Genomic DNA, 22968 nt, shown 5'->3' on the forward strand with positions numbered 1-22968 from the left:
CATCATTGTGGGTATTGATTTCACCAACAATTGTATCCATGTGTACGTTTAATTTTTTGTGGAGGGGGAAAAAAAACTTCCAAAAGCTCAGTTTTCTGCTGTCTCTGTATAAAACAACACACACACACACTAACACAATTTAGTACAAAGTAACAGAAAATCACAATAAAGAGCATAAACTATTCAGATTGAAACCCAAATTTAATTCACATTAAATAATTTGAATTTGATTTATTTAAAAAGGGGACAGTGCAATTTAATAAAACACATAGAAATTCATGAGTTAAAAAAGCCAGAATTAGCCAGAAGGCTATTTTCCATCTGTATTATTATTATAAATACCTGTTAATGTTGGATTTGAACAGAGCAGAACATTTATTTGAATGATAACATTTTTTTTTTAAATAAGCCGTTTTTGTATACTTGTTGCTCCTGAAGTATGCCTTTCCATGTATAAAATTGCTATTTTCTAGACAAACTAAATTTTCAAATCAAATTGTCCTAATTGGGAATTTATATTACAGAAGTTGGAAAATGAGGCATTAAAATGTATTGACAGTGACGATTTATTGACTGCTTCTTTCTCACTTGTATGTTATCATCATCAGTTCTTTCAGACAAGCCTTTGTAAAGCACTGCGTGAGAATGTGTGCATGAACAGTGAACACACAAACATCTTTGGCTCAACAGTTCAGATCAGAGGACAAAAAAGCTCTTACAGTAACACTGTGACATTGCTCCCATGGAAAATAAAATGTAGAATGGAGGCACTTTGGCTACTTAAGATCAGGAAGAGGATGCCATTCTGTCCTAACTCATCAGGAAGCTGGAACGGAAGCAAATAGATTTTTAGGATACGATATAGTACAACTGACATTTCCTTAAAAGGAAAGTATGTGAGAAATGTGTTTTTTCAATGTTCATTCATTTTTAAAATTCACTATTAATTTTAATAATATGGGGGGGGGGGGGATATGTTCTAGCACAACAACATACTAAAAAACAAAACAAAAAAAAACATACAATTGTAGGTCTAGTAATTGGTAATAATCTCTCTGAGGCACCGTAGTGCACGTGCTTCAAAATGCACACTTCGAAATTAGGTCATTGCATTCTATTACTTCACCACTAGATGGCAAACATTTTTATACATAGTCTCTCTACCTCACTAACAGAAGGTCAAATAAATACAAATGCCTACCTATATGGATAGCCATGATACTTTGCTCTGAAAATAGACAGCAGCCAGCTGAAGAAAAGCACCACCAGAGCAATACCTGTAACACACATAACTGACACACAAACACAAATTCAATTTATGGATGTTTACAAATTGCAAAACACTACAGTCAGATTTACATTTGGTGTGTTAGTAATGGCAAAGTGAGCAATCAGGTTATTATTCTTTGCAGCTCCAGATTGGGAGCCCACTTTTTGCTTTTTTTATGCAATCAAAGCAAAATTGAACTGAATAAAAACTGACTAAAGAGCTGCAGTCAACAAAAAGAAGCATGTGCATACTCTTCCTTTTTCCAATGTCCACATCAGAGGTAGCGGCCTCGCACAGCAGCACTATTCCCATGGTAACAGCAGCATCTGATAGAGGATGGAGGTTAAGGTTTAATCACTTTAATCCACGAGTGGGCAATTAACTTCCCAAGTGGCCATGTGAGAAACTGGAAAAGTTGTCGAGAGCCACACCAACAAGCAAACCTTAATTGTATGTCTCATATTAACAATGTATTTATCAAATGCTTTAAAATGGTCTGTTTTGTTTTAATAAGATGCTAATTTTGAATATAAAGGCATTCTGTATGTTGTTATAATTAGGAAATAAAAATAGTACACTCAATTTTAAGTCATCACAAAATTACATTAATATCACTCTAACACTAAAAGGCAGACTGCACACAGGTGAAGGATACTGAAGAGTAGGACGATGTGCGTCTCAGCCACAAACTGGGCCTGACTGCTGCCATGGATGTAACTCTGGGGGAAAAAACACAAAACCCAGCACATCATTCAAACAATTGTTTGACAGTGAATTGGTTAAGCTTACAAATGATTATTACTCCTAAGCATTTTGTAGTCATCTTACAATCTGGCCAGTGTTGGGGTTCTTGTGAGCATATGGGGGTCCTCTGATGTGGTTCCACATCTGGCCAGAGGTCATGATCAGGACAAAGCACTGAAATGTGATTTGTGAGTGTTAACAGCAATCTTCTACCATTTCAAACACATCTATGAAGGTGTAAAAGTGCATTGGCAGAGGTCTGAACTCGAGTGAGATCCATTCATTCATAGTTACCAGTGCAGAAAAGGCCCAAACGTTGTTGTTAAAGAGAAACTCCAAATTGTTCCTTCGTAGATATGCCAGTCCACCAATAAGAGCCAGGAGAAAACCAAGGAGGAGAGGCCCAGCATAGTTCGGAGGACGAATGACCCGTATCTAAAAACAAACATTCAACATTGAAATAAATCCAGAATGAAAACAAAAACAAAAACAGACAAATATGAAAATGGTATACATAACTCATGAAACAGGCCTGGACAAAAATGATGGCAGCCTTTTCGTTGCACAACCTTCTTAGGCAATTACTGTGATCAAACCATTTTTGTAACTTTCAATGAGACTTCTTTCTACATTTGTTTTTTAAATTTTGTTCCATCCTTCATAAACAAACTACTCTTGTTGTCCCAGGTTTGAAGGGTGATTACTTGCTTCCACTGATGTTCAATAGGATTTAGATCAGGTGTCACAGAAGGCCACTTCAGAATAGTTTAAGGGTTTGCTCTTCACTATTGTTCAATGTTTTTAAGCTTTGTGTTTTGGGTCACACTAGAGACCAAGCTTTCCGACACTGGGGAGCACATTTTTCTGTAGAATATCTTGACATTGTATTGCACCCTGTACAGATTCAATAATTAATAACTTAATTTTTGCTGTTAATATAGAGCTGATGTGCCTTCCCAAAAAGTTAAAGTTTTGTCTCGTCTGTCCATAGGACATTCTCCCAGAAGCTTTGTGGATTGGTAACATGCAATCTTTTTTTAAAGATTTATTTTCAACAGTGGGCATGTCCCATGAATGCCAACTTTGGCTCAAACGACGACGGATAGTGTGATCTGACACTGATGTACCGTGACCTTGAAGGTCACCTTAAATTTCTTTCGTTGTTCTGGGCTCTGTTGTAACCATTTGCATTAACCGTCTCTTCAAATTTGTCAGCAATTTACCTTGTGCTGCCAAGGCTGGCTGACTGCTTACAATTTTGAAGACACCTGTGATGCTAATGGGCCCTTTGCACAAATCCACTACTTCCTGAATTCAGTACCACTCCATTTCCTTGGAGAACACAACTTGGTTAAATCTATCCCTATGGTCCAATTATTTTCAATCTTCTCTAGAGGTACCTTCAGTTTTTTTGTCCAGGCCTGTTTCACAAGGTTGTCTTTAGAATAATTTTATTTAACCACAAAACAATCTCTGATTTCAATTAGGTATTATTGTTGTTATTAATTTGTACGAATTTATTACAGCACTAACAATTTTGTCCATGTGTGTTCTAAGTGAAAATGGTGTTCCATGTTCAGTTCTGAAAGAATCATGGACGTTAGCAATTGAAGGAGTTGCCCGCCGAACCGCAAATGACCAATGTGCCAATATGTGCCTGTGTGACCAACATGTGTATCATGAGATAATAGGTGTGACGAAAGCACTGATGATTCCCATCTGATGGCGTTTCTGATCTATTATGACTAAACCTAAAGAGTTTGTGATGCATTACCATGACTCAAAAAAGGAATTATGTCATATCAAACAGGCCTAACGTTTGGCCGTTTAATTTTTGTTTGTATTTAGTTGTTTTGAATATAAGACATTTTGTTTTGAATACTGCTCTTATCGCGTAAATGATGCACCAATGAATGCACCTTTGACTCATTAAAAAAAAAAAATGTTGTGGCCCTGTAAGATGTATATTTGGGTATCAATGAAGGTTCACAGGCAAAATGTCGAATACTTAATAAACAAAAGCAAGTAAATATTTTTTTTTTCTTATCATGTTTGCAGGCTTACCGCCATACTCAGTCACAACTCCTAAAAAAATAGTTGTAAATGACTAGAGATTAATTTGGCAGTGAGAGTCAATGGCATGTACTCCGTGTCATACAGCGTGACACATGTCATTTAAAAGGGTGTAGTATACCTTTTCACGGCTATTTCACATGGATTTGGGTTGTGAGGTTCTAGTAACACAGGAAATTACGGTGTTTGTTTAATAAAACTGCCGCTCATCTACAACCGTGATTTGCTTTTGCATTGGTTTCTATTTTACCTAAATGAGTATATCAAGTTTAATGTCTGGTTATTTTTGTTTTTTCATTCAGGGCATCAAAACATTTATAGTTAATATGAATAAAAGTTAAGCCTATTAGTATGAATTTCCAGGTGTTACACATACCTGCACGTTAGTCCGGTCCGCCACCCACCTCGCCAGCTGCTCAGCTGCAAAGCCTTTGACCTGGAGTTCGTAGTTATCAGACTTACGAGGCTTCCCTTTGGCAGGGAAATGGAGAAAGGTTGGCGCAGAGTTCATATTAAGCTGCAACAAAAACACAAATTTATATATTGAACACGTCAAAGGTCCTATTAAAACAGATTTTTATCTGACAAAGAAAACTACAATAGAAATTACTGGCCGAATACACACTTTTTAAGCTTTCACCTCATTTAACCATTTATACTAGGACTGATTTCATTTAATGAATCACTCTCGTACACCTGGAAATCTGGACACTTAAGCAGAATTTGGCATGGTCAGGTTTTGCTGACACTGAGTTAATCAAAAATTCATACACATTAGAAAGCTACACAGAGGGACATTAGGGATGCTCCGATCCACTTCTTTCATTACCGATACCTTGGGTTCAGTATCTGCCGATACCGATCCGATCCATACTAAATTGTCTTTGCACTAGTCCCCCCAATAATATTCAATATATTTCCACATACGGGCCGTTCGGTCCCTGTACGATCAATGTCAGAGTTTGGTCCACATTGCTGGCAGTAAGTCAAATTCGTTTCCAGTGAGGGTTGGACTCCGCCAAGGTTGACCTTTGTCACCGATTCTGTTCATAACTTTTATGGACAGAATTTCTAGGCGCAGCCGAGGCGTTAAAGGGGTTTGGTTTGGTGGCCTCAACATTGCATGTCTGCTTTTTGCAGATATTGTGGTGCTGTTGGCTTCTTCAAGCCGTGATCTCCAACTCTCGCTAGAGCAGTTTGCAGCCGAGTGTGAAGCGGTTCAGCACCTCCAAATCCGAGACCATGGTCCTCAGTCGGAAAAGGGTGGAGTGCCCTTTCCGTGTCGGAGAGAAGATCCCGCCCCAAGTGGAGGAGTTCAAGTATCTTGGGGTCTTGTTCACGAGTGAGGGTATGTTGGAGCAGGAAATCGACAGTCAGATCGGTGCAGCGTCTGCAGTGATGCGGACTCTGTATCGGTTCATTGTGGTAAAGGAGGAGCTGAGCCGAAAGGCAAAGCTCTCGATTTACCGGTCGATCTATGTTCCTGCCCTCACCTATGGTCACGAGCTGTGGGTCGTGACCGAAAGAACAAGATGCCGGATACAAGCGGCCGAAATGAGTTTCCTCTGCAGGGTAGCCGGGCTTTCCCTTAGAGATAGGGTGAGAAGCTCGGTCATCCGGGAGGGACTCAGTGTCGAGCCGCTACTCCTCCGCGTTGAGAGGAGCCAGTTGAGGTGGCTCGGGCATCTGGTTCGGATACCTCCTGGACGCCTCCCTGGAGAAGTGTTCTGGGCATTTCCCACCGGCGGTAGGCCCCGGGGACAACCCAGGACACGCTGGAGAGACTATGTCTCTCGGCTGGCCTGGGAACACCTTGGGATCTTGTCGGAGGAGCTGGTTGAAGTAGCAGGGTAGAGGGAAGTCTGGGCTTCCCTGCTAAAGCTGCTGCCCCCGCGACCCGACCCTGGATAAGCGGCAGATGATGGATGGATATTTCCACAAAAAAACTAAAATGCTTTTAGATGTTCTTTAATGTCTTCAAAATATATTTTTAACATTTATTGGAGTATGATTTTAATTCAATATTTTCAATACATGTTGTTCTGTTCTCACTAGATGTGTGACTGCTCTATCCAGCTAGACAGACAGTTAACAGAAGAGATGTTGCCTTTATCTCTTTATTGTAAAACTGAAACAAATAAAAATAACACAACATTAATACAGCACTGAAAATGTAAAGAAATTAGTATACACTTATCACAAATATAAATAAATAATCTAACACAAACAAGGTACACTATCAGTTAGCTTAATTAGCTCAAGTCCACTAGCATAAGATGCTAACGGATGCTAACGTCTTCAGTGACTCGTTTTTAGACAATTTTACTAACATTTTAAGTTCCCAAAACATTTGATTTAACTTATTTACTCTTTAAAGCTAACAAAAAAGTATGTACTTCAACATAAATGGTGACTTACAGCCTTACGTGGGCCAACGCTCCACAGAGGAGTCTCATGCAAACACAAATCAGTACCAATACAACATAACAAATGTATTGAATGTATATTGAATGAATGTAATCGTTACTTAAGTGACGGTACACTTTTATTTTCTTACATTCAAGCAGTGTTAATGTTTCAACTGTGCATAAATGTGGCCAAGGCTCGCCTGATTCCAAGCGCTTGTTTACAAAATGAGTTTGATGTGACTAAGGGCTCTCCTGCGCCACTTAATTCTGTCTACACACCGTCTTGTCATGTCTGCACGTAAAGAAATATTCATAGGCTACATGCTCTTTTGCGCTTCATAGTTTAAGAAAATAGATGATCACCAAATGCCACCTTTATGTACAAAATGCCATTACAACAGGCATAATTAATGACATTATTCATTGTCTCGCCCGCCTCGACAAACTCTGTTGCCGCTTCCCACACGGCCGTCCTTCCATGGAGCCTGCCGGCTCGCCGCTCGCGGCAGCAGCGAGACAGGCCCTGATCAGACGGCGGTGGACCTTCACGAGAGAAAGAACGGAGGTCCCCGTTTGGCCAGCGGTGAAGCCAACCAGTCCCCGCTCGCTCTCACGGAGGTCCCCGCTTGGCTGGCGGTGAGACCAAACCGCTCCCGCTCTCTCTCGCGAAGGTCCCCGACGGCGGCGAGGCAGCGAGCCTGTGGCAAGGAGGCGGCTTCTCGCTGCCGAACGGCTTCCGCTAGCTGGCGATGCAGGGCCCGCCTTCCGATGTTCCCCCAGTGCAATTTTGACAGACATTGGTTGTGCCAATTTAGCAAAGGGGAAACATTTACCTCACCATTCCCCATTTCACCTCATCATTGAAGACGTGCACATGTGTGCACCCAGGAGATAAGCCTCTGTGGATAGGACCATTTTGACAGACAACTGATCAATTTTTTCCCCCAATATTTGGGCCGATACCCTAGCCACATTTCGGATCGGAGCATCCCTAAGCGAAATTACTAAGTACTAGTTATGGCTGGCATAAGTAAAGGCTGATAAGCAGAGTGGTTAAGCTATCAAACTCATCTCACCATCTGAAAGACATCCGATCCTTCATCAAAATCAACAGATGCAAAGAAGACCTTGTTTGTGAAGGCAGAGGAGTAACGCCAGGAGTTTGCTAACACTTGAAATTCTTCATCTGCTTGTCTGTAATGAAAACATGCATTTGAATTCCAACCATCTTCTATACCACGTGTCCTTATTTGGGTTTGTTCACTATTTCACATGGACTAATATGGAATTGTATTCTTGACAAATGCCTGAAACAATGAGAATATATACAAGAGATGCATGTTACAGTACGTTGTCTGCTCCTTACCTGCAGACCCCACACTGCCTCTGGGGTTGCAATGCTGTAAACATGATGACAACTGAGTAGTTTCTGGGAGGAGCCTTTACAAAGCGGCGGAATTTATCGCCATTCATTCGAATGACAGAACGCTTGGAGGTCCACTCCATCATCTGGGTCACTTTCTCAGAAAGGAGAGTCTACATAGACAGAACACAGGTATGGTTGTTTAATGATAATGTTATGTGTTCTGTAAAGTGATAAAATAGTATAGCACGTGCAATATAAAATAAACGCGCAGGACACCGTATTCATATGAGAAAAAGGTTTTGAAACATGATAAAATTATTTGCTTAGTTACAGTTGTAGTTTGGTACTGTTCACTTACGCAGCATTTGACCTAGCAAAATCTAATAAGATCCAACACAAAATCCCTATCAAACCGAGCGGCATTAATAGAAAAAAACAACAATGCATTTATAGTGTCAATCAAAACTGAGCATTACTAGCTTTTCTTCCCTTTTTTATACAGATCGCATTAGATTGTCCATAATGGCGCCTGTCGTTGCATGGACAGTATATAAACCTCGCATTTTATTAACCGCCTAATCATAAATAATCCGCATGTTAGCTTTTCTCTGATGACTGTTAGCCTAAATGCTAAATGCAGGAAGAACGACAGAGAAGTTAGAAATGACGTGAAACTATCCCATGTGTTGTAGGAACATTTCCCACTCAGCATTAATAAAAAATAAACTAGAATACCTCTTTTTTCTTCTGCGCGTCAATGCAGTCATGGTAGAATATGAAAAGGATAAACAACGAAAATAAAAGTTTTCCACACATTCTATTGCACTGCAACCTACAGCCTCCTGTCAACTTTCTATTGGCCGTTCTTCTTCTTCTTCTGTTATGTGTCTTCTTCTATGGTCTTTTGTGGCGGTTGGCACAGATATGAACACCAGCCAGCGCGCTGTGGCGGCCCGGCTGAACGCAATGCCTACGTGGCGGCCATGTTAGCAGGGGCGGCTTTCCTATCAAGGCAATGCATGGACATTGACAGTAAGTATAATCAGCGTGTGGATCGTGATTGAGAAACTGTTCAATTGTTGCCTTGATCTAGTGTAGGTATTGTTATTTATTTTGCGTTTTTGTCAATTTTGATTGGTTGAGGGTTGTTGCAGAAGGGACAAAGAAGAAGAAAGGGGGTAAAAAAGTAAGAAAGGAAAAATAAGTTCCATCCATCCATCCATTTTCTTAACCGCTTGTCCTCACCGGGGTCGCGGGGGGCGCTGGAGCCTATCCCAGCTGGCTTCGGGCAGTAGGTGGGGTACATCCTGCACTGGTTGCCAGCCAATCGCAGGGTACACAGAGGCGAACAACCATTCACTCACAATCACACCTATGGATAATTTGGAGTGTTCAATTAACCTGCCATGCATGTCTTTGGAATGTGGAAGGAAACTGGACCACCCGGAGAAAACCCACGCAAGCACAGGGAGAACATGCAAACTCCACCTAGGAAGGCCAAAGCCTGGACTCGGGAAAAAGAAGTTGAAAGATGTTAATGTTAATTATGACACTCTTTCCTGCACATCACTTTTTTGTGCATATTTAGAATTTTGCAAATGTTATTTTTTATTTCATTCATATTCATTTTTGTTTTATATTGTTGCCATGTTCAGGCGTCACATCCTCTGCGAGTGTATGTTCATAGAAATGTTTAATAAAGTGAAGGGGGAAAAACAGTGACAGTAAGTTGTAACTTGCTCATTTCTCAACCGATTTGCATAAGGTTTACTTTTTTGTTAATGCTATAATGTGTTATACCATTTCCAAAAAATTGACAAAAAGATGTACTTTTATACCCATGGAAGGCCAGTTACCTTGTCGTAATTGTAAGGCGTTGTCTGCAACTCTATGCAACACAATGTGCTGGCATCTTTGGAATTTTGGTTTTCTTGTCATCCACACATGGAATGCGCTGACAACTTCACCTCTTGACAGTAGGCATGCAGCTCAAAATGAAGTGTGTCGTATCTACCTCAGCTCTGCTTGCGAACATCAGTATGACCAAACCCAGAAAACAGGTGAGCTGTGATTGGTCATTACCTGAGCCCTGCGGCACTGTGATGTAATTTTCAGTTGACAATAAATGGCAAAATGGCCGCCCAATGAGATGTATAAAACAGGTGGATTTTGCTGCTTAATTCATATTTCACAAATGTAATATTAACCAGAATGCTATGTTGTTTAGACTCATAGGGGTGCATAGAACATTTTATTGTAAATATTTTTTTTTACTTCTTCTTTAAGTGACATCCCATTCCATTCCTAATGCATAGGGTTGAATATGATGTCCCGTCTACCCTTTGCAGCTATAACACTGTCGCTTCAACTCTTCTGGGAAATCTGTCCACAAGGTTTAGGAATGTGTTTATGGGAATTTTTGACCATTCTTCAAGAAGTGCATCTGTGAGGTCACACACTGATGTTGGATGACAAGGCATGGCTCTAAATTCTTGCTCTAATTTATCCCAAAGGTGTTCTATCAAGGCAGGTCAAGTCCATCCACACCAGACTCTTGTCACACATGTCTTTGTTGTGCACACTGCACAGTCATGTTGGCAGAGGAAGATACCAGCTCCAAACTGGTTCCACAAAGCTCGAAGCACGGAATTGTCCAGAATCTCTTGGTATGCTGAAGCAAACCCAGATTCTGAAAACCCACACCATAATCTCTCCTCCACCAAACTTTATGCCTGGCTGTCAGACATACCGTTCTCTTGGCAAATGCCAAACCCAGGCTTGTCCATCAGATTATCAGATTGAGAAGTGTCAACTCATTCGTCACTCCAGTGTGCTTCACACCACTGCATCTGCACTTTGCATTGCACTTGGTGATGTAGAATCCACTCCAAAAGTATTGTATTGGAATGGCAAGTGTAGATGCTGAAGTATAATGCATTTGATTTTGTTGTATACTGAACACATTTGGGTATCAGATCAAAACGTAAATAGCCGACAGTATTCAAAAAGGTTCAGAATTCCATTTTTTATTCCATGGTATTTATGTCCCAGCACCAATTTGAGATTAAATTATTATTATTATTAGTAGTAGTAGTAGTAGTAGTATTGTTATTATTATTACTTAACATTGTTTTCCCCTTTAAAACAAACTAGAAATTGTAAAACGTATGTAACTACGGTTCTATCTTAAACTAAGCTGGTACACATTGTTTGGTTTAGAAGTTCCTTCTCAGTGTTCTGTGCGAAAACACATTCTTTCGTGAGAGAGAGCGCGCACTCCCACAACTCTACTACATTAGGAGCTGTACAGTTCAACTTGTTTGTGAGATTTTGTTATGGGAAGAAGTACGAGAAGTGCCCTGAAAGTATATTTTGTCTAAAAATAATGAACACAGGTGCAACTGAGAATTCTGTTTTTATAATCTGTTTTCGTCTCTTATATAACATATTTACTTATTCATGAGAGGAGGAGGAAGAGGTATTTTTCTTTTAGACTTGATTGTAATAAAAAGCTGGCTTTTCGAAGGAGGAAGGGCATTATTGATCTGAAACTGCTTTGAGTTTGATTCAATGATGTGACTGGAGATCTCCGGAATAAATCATCCTGCGCAGGGACTCTGTTCATGTCTTATCTCATCATTTGATTTATTGGACACGCAAAAGTATGGATTTTTTAATATATAGCCTTCAGTCCCGAACGACCGTGCTGTTTCAGCACCGTCACCTGGCGGTTGGGAGGGACGAAACAGAATCATAAACTACTCTACTTCTTACAAAATACAATCTTTGACAACCTAAATACGGCAACTCTTTGAAAGTAAAGTATTTTCAGGGCCCTTGTTTTTCGCCACAGTGCCACCTAGAGTGTAATTGCGCTCTTATAATCTACTGTACTGCTTAACCCCTAAACTGCAGTGCTCTATGAACAAACAAATACATAATCAAAATATAAAATGATAATAATAATAATAATAAAAAAACATGATAAAATTGGGTTGAGTTTTTATACCACTGAGGACTCGCACTGCTTTGTACTATCAAACTCGTGTCTGTAACAGGTCACAGTAAATTAAAGAACATGTCAGATGTGTGGATTTCAATGTTTTGAAGGGAGGGGGGTGTTTCTTTTGAAGCAATAATTATTGCCCATTTTCAGCGTGCGGTATGTAGCTACGTACGAAGGGGCGGGGCGTAATGGGTCCCAAGTGATCCAGATTCAGGAAATGACAACCGTCCACAGAGTCGCATGGGAAGTTAAGTTGTGCTTGCATTCGGTCCGTGATGCGACACGAGTATCTCCGATATGCGCAAGCGATGACTGAACAGCAATGTAATCGTGGGATGGGTAGCAATAAAACAGGTATTCAATTATAATAATGCCGACGTGACACTGTTTAACTTGGGTTTTTCTTGTGTGTACAATTTTAGCTGCGGGTAAGCTAACAACTAGTAGCTAGCTTTGACAAAGACCCAGGTTGATTTTGAAAGCTAATATGAATCACTCTGACACTTGTACAAATCGCCATTTACTTTAGTTCCCCACGGCATTGTATGAGTCGATCTTTAAATGCTGTGTTCGTTTTATATACTGTCTTTTTTTAGGCTAGCGATTACAAGCAATATTTGAGATTTCTCTAGGCACACCTCAGCTGCTTTAACATGTGTTTACGTTTGGTGGCGGATTTTCCACCATTGGCTTCATCCTTGACTAAAACTTTGTCAAAACGGCTCCAAACCTACGAAGTGACTTATTTAATTTGTTGGTGTTGTTGTCTTCTGTTTACGTGTTTTCGCAGACATCATATAGCATATTTTATGTCGAATTTGGGAAAGGGCACAGAATTTACTCCTTGACATTTAATCCAGGGACACGAGTGTTTATTAAAATATAACATGTACAACATGTAGCAACGTAGTAAAGAGGAGAGGAGCATGGTCTTAAACCACCTCTAAATAAAAGTAGTTGTTGCTGCAGATGACTTGGTGATATTTGAACCTAATAAAGCCACTGCACCCTACTCAAATTATATAATATTACTACAATTATGTAAAGATGATGAAAATACCGGGGAAGAAATAGCAGAATAAAATGTACAGTTGAAATGAAACAGTAACCAATAGTTAGAGGTATCTCAGTATTGTTTTGATACAATATTGAGGAATATTTTATTAGTCGTATTTTAGAATTTATTATTGACCATCAGTTAAACAATAAATTCTGAAAAGGCCAAAGAGCACATTGCCAATTTTACTGTGAATGCATCTGTGATCATCTTTGTGCCAACTGAAAAAATATACACTGCATGGAATTAAATATTAGACAGCAGGAAACTGGAAATGTGCTGTTAATCTCTCTTTTGCATTTGTAACTTCTGTCAGGATAAATGCATGCATTGTAACGGGTCCAATCCAGTTATCCATTTTGTGAAACTGTTACAATGTAATTGATCACTTACTGAAAGCATTTATTATTTAATTGTGAAAAATAAGTGTACTTTTGTCTCTATGAGGTCTGATACCTTTACCTAATGACTTTTTATCATTTTGTAATTTGGTAGTTAGAACGTGGAGTGCTGCCTGAGAAATAATCTTCAGCCTGTGGAAGGGAAGAAATTAAATGCCTTTGAGATTTACCAATAAGATTAATGCAATGGGTCCAAGGAGGAAGGCCTCTAAACTTCAACCTTTAGGGGCCAACTGTGGATGGGAAGTGCCTCTGAGGTCAAATGAGCCCAAAGATTACATCAATGAACTGTCCCATGAAGTTCTCTGTCATATATTCAGGTAGGCTTCCTTTTCAGTTACACAGTACAGTTATTGTGTTCGTATATTATGTATATTCCTGACTGCTGGATTATGCAAGGTAGTTAATAAGAATTGCAAATGCATACATTTTCACTTACTTTTTTCATTCACATAACTGATGAATGTGCTTGGAAAAATCAAGATGCTCCTTTGTTAGATCTAGCCAAGCAATGTACACACATCATACTAAAAACAAGCTTGGAAATTATTTTTATTAATGCTCCTACATAAACCTACAACCTTTAGAAACCTTGATCCAGGCGAAGAGAAGCTTGTAGAATGTAGATGTCCATATTTAACAATTGATATTTAGTGAAAATCATTAATGATGGTGGTAGATGATAAGCAGTTTTAGGTTTATTTGTCATGCAGTGTTTGTAAATGAGACCCTTGCCAGTCATTGTTGATCCTTATTTTAAATCTTTGAAAGTTGTCATACGTTTGAAAGATACACAATCTTTTCTAGGTACCTTCCTATGAAGGACATCATATGCATGGAGTGTCTGTCCCGAAAGCTCAGAGAAGCTGTCACCCTCTATCTGCGAGTGATCAAAGTTGTGGATCTTTGTGCTGGCCACTGGTGGGAATATATGCCCTCAGGTAAGCCCCTCCATGTCAAGTCATAAACCTCAACTCAACTTTATTTATAGAACACCTTAAAAACAACCACAGCTGCATACAAAGTGCTATACATATAGTAAGAAATCAGACATATAAAAACAAAGATGGTTAAATAAGTTAATAACATAAAAAACGCAAACACAATAAACACTAGGTCTCAGGGTGAGTTGTTTAGTGGGAGTTCATTCCAAAGACAGGGACCAGCAACGGAACCAGCTCGATCTTTTCTGAGCTTCCGCGTGAATCCTTGGTATCTCCAGTAGCGTCTGGTCCGGTGACCTGAGACACGCGTCTGGTGTTTAAGGATTGAGAAGCTCAGAGAGGTAAGTTGGGGACCATGTAAAGATTTAAAAACAAAATATTCATTAGATAAACTCTGAATTGTACAGGAAGTTAATGAGAGGTGGCCAGATTTGGAGTTATGTGCTTCCTCCTACGAGGTCCAGTTAGGAAGCGAGCTGCAGCATTTTAGACCAACACGGATGACTGGTTCACTCCAAAATAAAAATAGTAATTCAGCCGAGGTACAGCGTTGCCAGCTTCTCAGTAAGGAAGTGGATATTGGCTGTCCTAAAAGTGGCTAGAAGTTGCTAAATGACATCATTACCTAATTTACATAATTGGCTATTTGCATGTAATAGTAATGGACGCTATAGGAGAGCGGAATAACATCGTGGGAGAGGCGAAGAGTAAAAAAAACAAACCCTATAGAACACCAGAAAAAAAGTTGCCAAGAGTCTTTGGAAAGTTTCAGATTAAGCGACAGTCGGCAAATTGGCAACACTACCGGGATGAAACGAAGGCATGTATGTTGTTTCTAAGTGTTGTTATGATAGGAGAGGCATTACTTTCGCCAGCTGCTTAAGATTTAAAAAAAGCTGAATTTTAATAACAACACCAATTTAAAACCCAAGTTCAAGACTGTTGTCTTTAGATAAGATGCCGAGGGGTCCAAGTCAACAGGGGCATGATGTACAAAGACCACTGGGACCAAACACTATAATAGCCTCTGTTTTTTTTTCAATGAAATTCAAGAATTTCAGTGGCCTAAAGGAGAACGCGTCCTTTTTGCTTAGCAGGACATAGTTCTGTCATCCGAATAGCAGTGAAAGGAAACGCCATGCTTTCTTAAGATGGAACCCAGGGGCAGCAAATACAATGAAAACAGCAGGGGTCCCAAAATCGAACCCTGCGGAACACCATATTTCAGTGGAGCAGAGTGGGACTCAGAACAACCTAGGTTAGCACAAAAAGTCCTGCTTACCAAATAGGATCTTAAGCACGCTAGAGCACTACCACTAATACTCACATGGGGCTGCAAACCATCCAACCGTGGTCCACCTTATCGAACGCTGCAGTCATGTCCAACAGAACAAGATACACGTAGTCTCCAGTGTCAAAAACTTATCTGTGCTGTCCAGGATCTTAAAACTTGACTGGAAAATTTGCATGACATTACCTGTATGTTCATCCCAAAAAGATTTTTCAATTGAGTGTGTATCACTTTTTCCAGATTTAAAAAATTAAATAAAAAGCACTTTGGAAATGAGTCTAAAATTTAACAGCACACCTTGCCAAAACTGATTGACCAATACTCGGGAGGACTCCTTAGGAAAAGAGTAATAAGGGGGGACCCAGATGGCTTAATCTGGCAAACTTCATCCTCTAAAAAGCTCAAGAAAACATCTTCAAAATAATTAAATACTGCCGAAAAGGGACATGGACAGAGAGGGCTCAAATGTGGTGTTTGAAATGAAAGCCTTAGCTGTAGCAACCTTATCAATGAAAAAGTGCAGGAATCTATTGCACATTTCAGGGCAAGACTTTGTGCAAATAGGCTGAGGGGGGCCTAAGTATAGAGTCAGTGGTTTTCAATAGTACACGTGGAGTGTGCCGGTTAGCCTGAGTAAGGGTTGACAAATGTTATTTTCTGGCTTCTTTAGCAGTGCACTGGTGGCAAGGCCAGCAGTATTTTAACATTTGATAAGAAAGCTGCATCTTAGACATGTTCATTCGAATAGTAAGAAGTACACATTTTCACAAAGGGACGCTTGATGATGGTTGGTGGAGTTAAGGTTATTTTTATTTAATTTTTTGTGAGGGCGGTATGGCTCTGGTGGCCAAAGTGGTCACCTCCAGAACCAAAGGTCATGGGTTCAATCCTGAGCTCCAGTGATGATGCCCAAGTATCTTTGAGCAAGATATTGAACCCCCTGTTGCTCCTGGTGCTGAGTCATCAGTCGGTGAATGTAGTGTTAAAGTTCTTTGTTTAACTTAAAAGTAGAAACGTGATACACAAGTGAAATCACATTTTTCCAGACAAGGCAATTGAGAATATATATTGGATTCTCATTTGCATTGCCAACATGGCAGCAGACACAAGTAATATTTATGTAATGATAGACTAGAACCAACAAGTGGTTGTAAAGTAAAAATTACATCTGAGCAGTTTGTTATTTACATGAATTAGTGTTTATAATAATGCTGGTGAATGAGTTTTTGCTAAAGGGAATATATGGATTATATGGAGAAAAAATCTTTCAAGTGTGTCTTGACGAATGTGACTATGGAATTTTCCACCTTGCAGGAAAAAACTATGACTATGTATCTGCAAAATGTTGTCCTGGGAAAGTGCACTTGAACAGTATGATATGTTCCTAAAATGGACAGAAACACAACAAACACACACACACACACAAATGTATGAAGGACCTGATATTTCAAACTATTTGTCCCAAAACCTTCATCAGCTGTCCACTAGTCAAGTTCAGTAAGTAGTACTAAATAGGTAAGCAGCTTGAGAATATATATATTTTTTTGCTTCAGGTTTTACAGATAGCAGCTTCTTGCTCCTTTTGAAGAAGATGCCTGATCTGGAACAGCTATATGGCCTCCACCCTCGAAACCTCGAGAGGAGACGAGTCAGAGGCTACGAGGCTTTCAGTATACCTGGTGTCGTGGAGGCACTCCAAGCCTGTCCAAGTCTGCTGGTCAGTATGCACTTGACTAGGCAGTGTGTGACTGTGACTGCCTGGCGCTTCATTCTTAGTTATAACAGTATAAGATCATGTGTTGTTTTGTTAGTAAGGTAAAACAAAACTAAAGTTTTGATCAAGATGAGGATTTTAAAAGCAACGGGTGATGAACAGTTGTCTTGCATTATACAATTGATGATGACAATATGAATGTTGTACCAGTGTGATGAGAATCGGTGGTACATACATACATACATATGGCTAGAAAAGCTGTTCTGTTCTAAATTTTAAATATAACAAAGTACTAGTGTCCCGTTTAACTGTATTTCAGGGTGTTGAGACATCCCACCTTAAGCTGGTGGAGGCCATTTGGAACTACATGCCACAGGTTCACATACTTGGGAAGTTCCGCAATCGGAACGGGGCCTTCCCAATTCCTGCTGAGAATAAACTGATCATCCCCATTACTGCAAAAATTCAGACACTTCACCTTGTGGGTGAGTATGCTGTGCCACTAAAATGTTCAAGTAAAACAGTTTGACAAAATACAGCAATATGCATGATAGGCCAATAGTTGATGGTTTCTCTTTGGTCACTAAAGAAACACACACACACATCTGTTGCTTTTCCTCCCAAGTTTAAAAAAAAAAACTAAAACAGAATTTGTAACAATCCATATTTTGATGAGCACCAAACCCAACTGCAATCTTGTCCATGGCACCCAATGGAAATAAGACAATGGCTTTACAGTAGTCCCTCGCTACTTTGCGGTTCACTTATCGCGGATTCACTATATTGCGGATTTGTATGTGGCAACTTTGCAAAGTACAACCTATCAAATACACAGAAGCTTTCACATATAGACGAAAAATCCATTTCCGGGTTTAAGTCAGCGAGACACAGCGGTGCTTGCGCTCGCTAAACATTTATGCACCCATTATGAAATCCCAAATATGGTTAAATATTGTTGTAAAAAAACAATTATGCGTACTGTGAATACTAGTGTTGTCACGATACCAAAATTTTGACTTCAATACTATACCTCGATACCGGTACTGAAACAGTATCTCGATAAAAATCTAAAACATCAACAAAAGCAGCTAAATTAAAACTGACAAAAGGACTTCAAATTATTTTTATTTTTTATTAATTCAAAATAGGATGTATACCTGTTAATGTATGTACATACTGTATGAGCTATCACGTTGCATACCATATTCTTGAAGTACAGTGTTCCCTTGTTTCTCGCGGGTGTTATATTCCAAAAACTACCCGCGATAATGGAAATCCGCGTACATTTTTTAGTTTTTATTTTCTGTTAATTATATGTTGTTGTTTTTTGTTTATTATGTATGCTTTTTTGTTTTGGTATAATTTTATTTTATTATGAATGCTTTTTCATTCATCACATATGTTTTTTTTTTCATTTAGTCATTTTTTTCCATTAAAAGTATTTTTTAAAATTTAATTAGTTGTTATACAACACAGTATATATTTTTTCGTTTATTCTAAATGTATTTTTGTTCATACTATATATTTTTTCATTTATTATATTCGTTTTAAGGCTAACACCTCACCACACACTTATACATGCACTTTTCTTGATAGGCGTTAACATTTTCTTACATACTGTATCTCTTATTTAAACACAGTAGGACTATACACACTCAGTGTTCAAACCTTTGCAGATTTTAAAGGTACCATAGGAGGAAAATGCACTTTAGTGGGGTTTTCTATCAATAATATGCATCCTCGGCATGTCTACAATCCAACCAGGTATGAAAAAAGTCAGTCCCCGACGTGCACTCAACCCAGCCCCCTCGGGTTAGTGGCACCACCTCTGGTAAAGGTTTGTCACGCCCACTGAAATTCGAGATGCTGACTGCTCCTTTATTTTTCTCTTTTTCTGCTCGAAAATGCTCCGTGGAGAGGGGAAGCAATGATCAGGAAAAAGTGGTTGCTTCCTTCGTCCCAAGTCTTTGAGAAGACAGTGGATTAATTTTATTTTTGAAGGACATGTACCGACATCATTTCTCAAAGGACTGTTTTGTTAGTGAAAGCCTGTTCAGAGCTGGATTTGCAACACGTTTAAACATAATTGATCAGTTCCAACAGTGTGACACGACTGCAAATGGGAAAGATGTAAGTTCCCATGGCCAGTCGTTTCCATTCACAACATTAGCACATGGCTACATGACCAAAATCACTGCCCCTTCGAGAGAGAAAAGTATGGCCTAGGCGTGGCCTGGTGCAGCTATTTACATAAAAGTGACACACCTCTAAAACAGACTGTTTTGAACAGAGCGTTTTTTGGGCTGATTAAGGGACAGCATAAATATTAGATCCAAAGTCAATTTTGAAGAATGCATGTCACAGACATGTCTTTTACTCATTTGAGAACTATTTTAGTATGTTGAAAACTTGAATAATATGAGACCTTTAAGGCAGCCATGCATGTATGTGTACCTGCCTTTTAAAACACAGAGTTGGCAAGCTGTCTCGTATTTATTTATTTTTCAAATACCAGTGCTAAAAAATTATAAAATTTTACCAAGATATTTTTGACGCTGAAACATCAAAGGTACGGTGCTGGTACCGGTATCCCGTGCAACACTAGTGTATACTGCATTTTTATAACTTGGCGGAAATAGCGGCTGGCTCTTGTCTGTCTCGCTGGCTTTAAAGCTAGGAAATGGGCGTTTGCAGCGGAGTTCCTACATTTGTTGGCCTATCGGAAGACGGTGATGTCACAACCCCCCTGGTCGGCCTGTAAACCAGTACCACTTGAAAGCGGTTACATTGTAAACGCGCTGCATGGAAAAAGTATCATGAGAACGCAACTACTAAGGGCCAAGTAAAGCTGCTCCAGTGTGGAACTGGTACAAGGGAAGAGGGGCTTAATTGTCCCATTAACTTTATTGCATCATGTAGGGAAACGTAATGCAATCAAAACAACAAAACATACCAATAATAAAAATGAAATATATATATATATATACTGTATATATAAATATACAGTATATATATATATATATACGTATATATATATGATATTCCACTCTTGTTGAGCAGGGTATTGCCTAGTATAAGTATTGACTTATTTTTTTCTTTTCACATGTGCACAGTATCTGAACCCAGTTATTTCCCGACTTGAGGGAAACTTACCTAGTTTAATAGTCTATGTAAAGTGAAATCATAGATTTGTTTCTGAATACATGTACAAGTTTGAAAATAATTGCTGAAAAGACTCAGAAAACTATGTTGTTCTGAATTGTGAAGATGGCGGTAAACTTGTTTTTACTTTTTTTGTTGTTGATATTTTTGTGAGGCATGGCTAAAATGGACCGCAGTGGTGCATGTGCTGCCCCTTTCCTACTATATAAAATTTTGAGCTGCCAAAGAGCATACTGGTAGTTGGTATCGCGACCAGTTGACAATGACATTATGTCCCCACCGATAAGTGTAAGTTGGAAGGTGGCGCTTATTTTATTTGCTTATTTATTACAGTCCAGAGTACTATATCTATTCAATTTTTACGGTGAGCGTCCTAATATGATCATCTTGTATGCTAAATGGTAAATAGACTGCTTTTTATATGTCGCTTTTATCTACCCAAAGTGCTTTACAATTAAAGACACACACACACACACCAGTGGTCGGCTGCTGCCATGCAAGGCGCTGCCCGGTCCGCTGGGGGCAAATTGGGTTTCAGTGTCTTGCATTGTCACCAGGGGTGAGGATGGAACCCATAACCTCACAGATGGGAGATGGCCACTCTACCACTGAGCCATGCCGTTACCATTTTTAGTTTGTTTGTTTTTTGGTGCATGTCTAAACTGCGAGCTGTAGTAGTTGATTTAACATGGGCATGACTTGGCTTCACCTGATTCAACAGAATTGTGTTGAGAGCTTGTCTTAATTTTTTCATGATTTTGAAACCTAATTTTATATAATTGGTGATTTTTTTTTTAAATGTATTAATTTAATTAAAATTTGGCATTAACAACATTTGCCACTGTGGTGTGTCAAATTTGCAAGATTTATTTTCGCTTTTCAAGGTTTTTATGCCCACAAATGAGTATGTCACCACAAGACTAAATTGTAAAAAGATGGTTATGGTAGTAGGATAGTAGGTACAGTGCACGATGACAGAGACAGACCAAAATAATAACCTTCTTGGCAAATGTTAGTATTCTTGCTTCTTGAAGTCTGCATATTATTGATGCAACAGCAACCATAACCAATTTTTCTACAGCTGTAATGACCCATTGCTACATTGGTGTATTTATTTTAATATTTTGTTTTTGGGTGTTACAGGTGTAAATGTCCCAGAGATCCCCTGTGTGTCCATGCTGCGCCACCTTTACCTAAAGTGGGTCCGTCTCACCAAACCTCAGCCTTTTAAGGAGTTCCTCTGTGTGAGCCTGAGATCCTTTGTAATGCGGAACTGTGCAGGTCCAACCAACTCTCTCAAATATGTCCCCTTGGTTACTGGTTTAGCTTCAGCCAGAAATCTTGAGCAGCTGGAGTTGGTGAGAGTTCCCTTCCTTGGAGGGCTCATCCAACATGTAGTGGAGGATAGCTGGAGATCAGGTAAGGAAAAATATGTTTCCGCAAACTGCATTGTAATGATATCCAGGTTAATAATTTGTTTGACCCTTTTAGAGGGGTATTAATTCAACAATATGCTATTATTGTGGTTGTATTTTGCAGTGATGTAACTTAGAACTAGTGCTGTCAATATCTAATCTTTTTTTAAATTGATTAATCTATCAATTATTCCATCGATTAATCGAGTAATCACCCTCCCCCCAATTTTTCCTCATTTTTTTTTTTAAACGACTAATCATGGCTCAATTTGCTGACCAAACTCAGAAAACAGGTGAGTCATGATTGGTTGTTAGTCGTTACCTACGTCCTCAGCACAGGTGATGTCATCTTCAGTTGACAGCAAGTGGAAAAAATAGTTTTTTATTGTATACAAAAAAATAATGTAATTATCAAACCGTCCGTCCGTCTTCTTCCGCTTATCCGGGGTCGGGTCGCGGGGGCAGCAGCTTTAGCAGGGAAGCCCAGACTTCAGCCACTTCAGCCAGCTCCTCCGACGGGACCCCAAGGCGTTCCCAGGACAGCCGAGAGACATAGTCTCTCCAGCATGTCCTGGGTCGTCCCCGGGGCCTCCCGCCGGTAGGACATGCCCGGAACACCTCCCCAGGGAGGCGTCCAGGAGGCATCCGAACCAGATGCCCGAGCCACCTCAACTGGTTCCTCTCAATGTGGAGGAGTAGCGGCTTGATGCTGAGTCCCTCCCGGATGACCGAGCTTCTCACCCTATTCTCACCCCTGGTTGGGCGAACTCCCACGCACCCTCGAGGACCCTGCTGAGGGTGTAGAGCTGGTCCACTGTTCCACGGCCGGGACGAAAACCACACTGCTCCTCCTGAATCCGAGATTCGACCTCCCGATGGACCCTCCTGTCCAGCACCCCTGAATAGACCTTACCTGGGAGGCTGAGGAGTGTGATCCCTCTAAAGTTGGAACACACCCTCCGGTCCCCCTTCTTAAAAAGGGGAACCACCACCCCGGTGTGCCAATCCAGAGGCACTGTCCCCGATGTCCACGCGATGCTGCAGAGACGTGTCAACCACGACAGCCCCACAACATCCAGAGCCTTTAGGAACTCCGGGCGGATCTCATCCACCCCCG

The 22968-nt window shown here is 39.9% G+C and overlaps 2 protein-coding genes and 1 long non-coding RNA gene across 4 annotated transcripts in view; 2 read left to right on the forward strand and 1 right to left on the reverse strand.

Annotated features, from left to right (window-relative positions):
• Positions 1–548: 548 nt before the first annotated feature.
• Positions 549–8756, reverse strand: magt1 (magnesium transporter 1). Its single transcript, XM_077577789.1, has 10 exons — positions 8597–8756; positions 7862–8031; positions 7572–7689; positions 4464–4604; positions 2309–2449; positions 2099–2188; positions 1926–1989; positions 1522–1596; positions 1202–1292; positions 549–826 (listed from the first exon to the last, which is right to left on the reverse strand). Exons 1-10 carry the CDS (start codon positions 8675–8677, stop codon positions 811–813), a joined length of 987 nt encoding a protein of 328 aa, XP_077433915.1. The 5' UTR covers positions 8678–8756; the 3' UTR covers positions 549–810.
• On the forward strand, positions 7979–9673 carry LOC144059022 (uncharacterized). Its single transcript, XR_013295544.1, has 3 exons — positions 7979–8050; positions 8784–8893; positions 9292–9673. It is a non-coding gene; the product is annotated as an uncharacterized LOC144059022 (long non-coding RNA).
• Positions 9674–12070: 2397 nt separating this feature from the next.
• The window catches only part of fbxo38 (F-box protein 38), a 33149-nt gene continuing 22251 nt past the window's right edge, over positions 12071–22968 (forward strand). For both annotated transcript variants that reach the window (XM_077577918.1, XM_077577919.1), the window contains exons 1-6: positions 12071–12221; positions 13420–13645; positions 14133–14266; positions 17114–17277; positions 17594–17759; positions 21580–21855. In XM_077577918.1, the coding sequence (XP_077434044.1) occupies positions 13479–13645; positions 14133–14266; positions 17114–17277; positions 17594–17759; positions 21580–21855 (907 nt within the window). In that variant the 5' untranslated portion in view covers positions 12071–12221; positions 13420–13478. The remainder of the gene's footprint in view (positions 12222–13419; positions 13646–14132; positions 14267–17113; positions 17278–17593; positions 17760–21579; positions 21856–22968) is intronic.

This window comes from Vanacampus margaritifer, chromosome 10, assembly GCF_051991255.1.
Source record: "Vanacampus margaritifer isolate UIUO_Vmar chromosome 10, RoL_Vmar_1.0, whole genome shotgun sequence".
Taxonomy (NCBI): Eukaryota; Metazoa; Chordata; class Actinopteri; order Syngnathiformes; family Syngnathidae; genus Vanacampus; species Vanacampus margaritifer.

Bases quoted from the DNA above. Each gene is read 5' to 3' on its own strand.
- magt1 (XM_077577789.1), bottom strand. From the start codon at position 8,677: ATGTGTGGAAAACTTTTATTTTCGTTGTTTATCCTTTTCATATTCTAC. The intron at 8,032-8,596 runs GTATTCTAGTTT...CTGTCTATGTAG, and splicing joins ACGCGCAGAAGAAAAAAGAG to ACTCTCCTTTCTGAGAAAGT. The intron at 2,189-2,308 runs GTAACTATGAAT...ATCACATTTCAG, and splicing joins TTTGGGCCTTTTCTGCACTG to TGCTTTGTCCTGATCATGAC.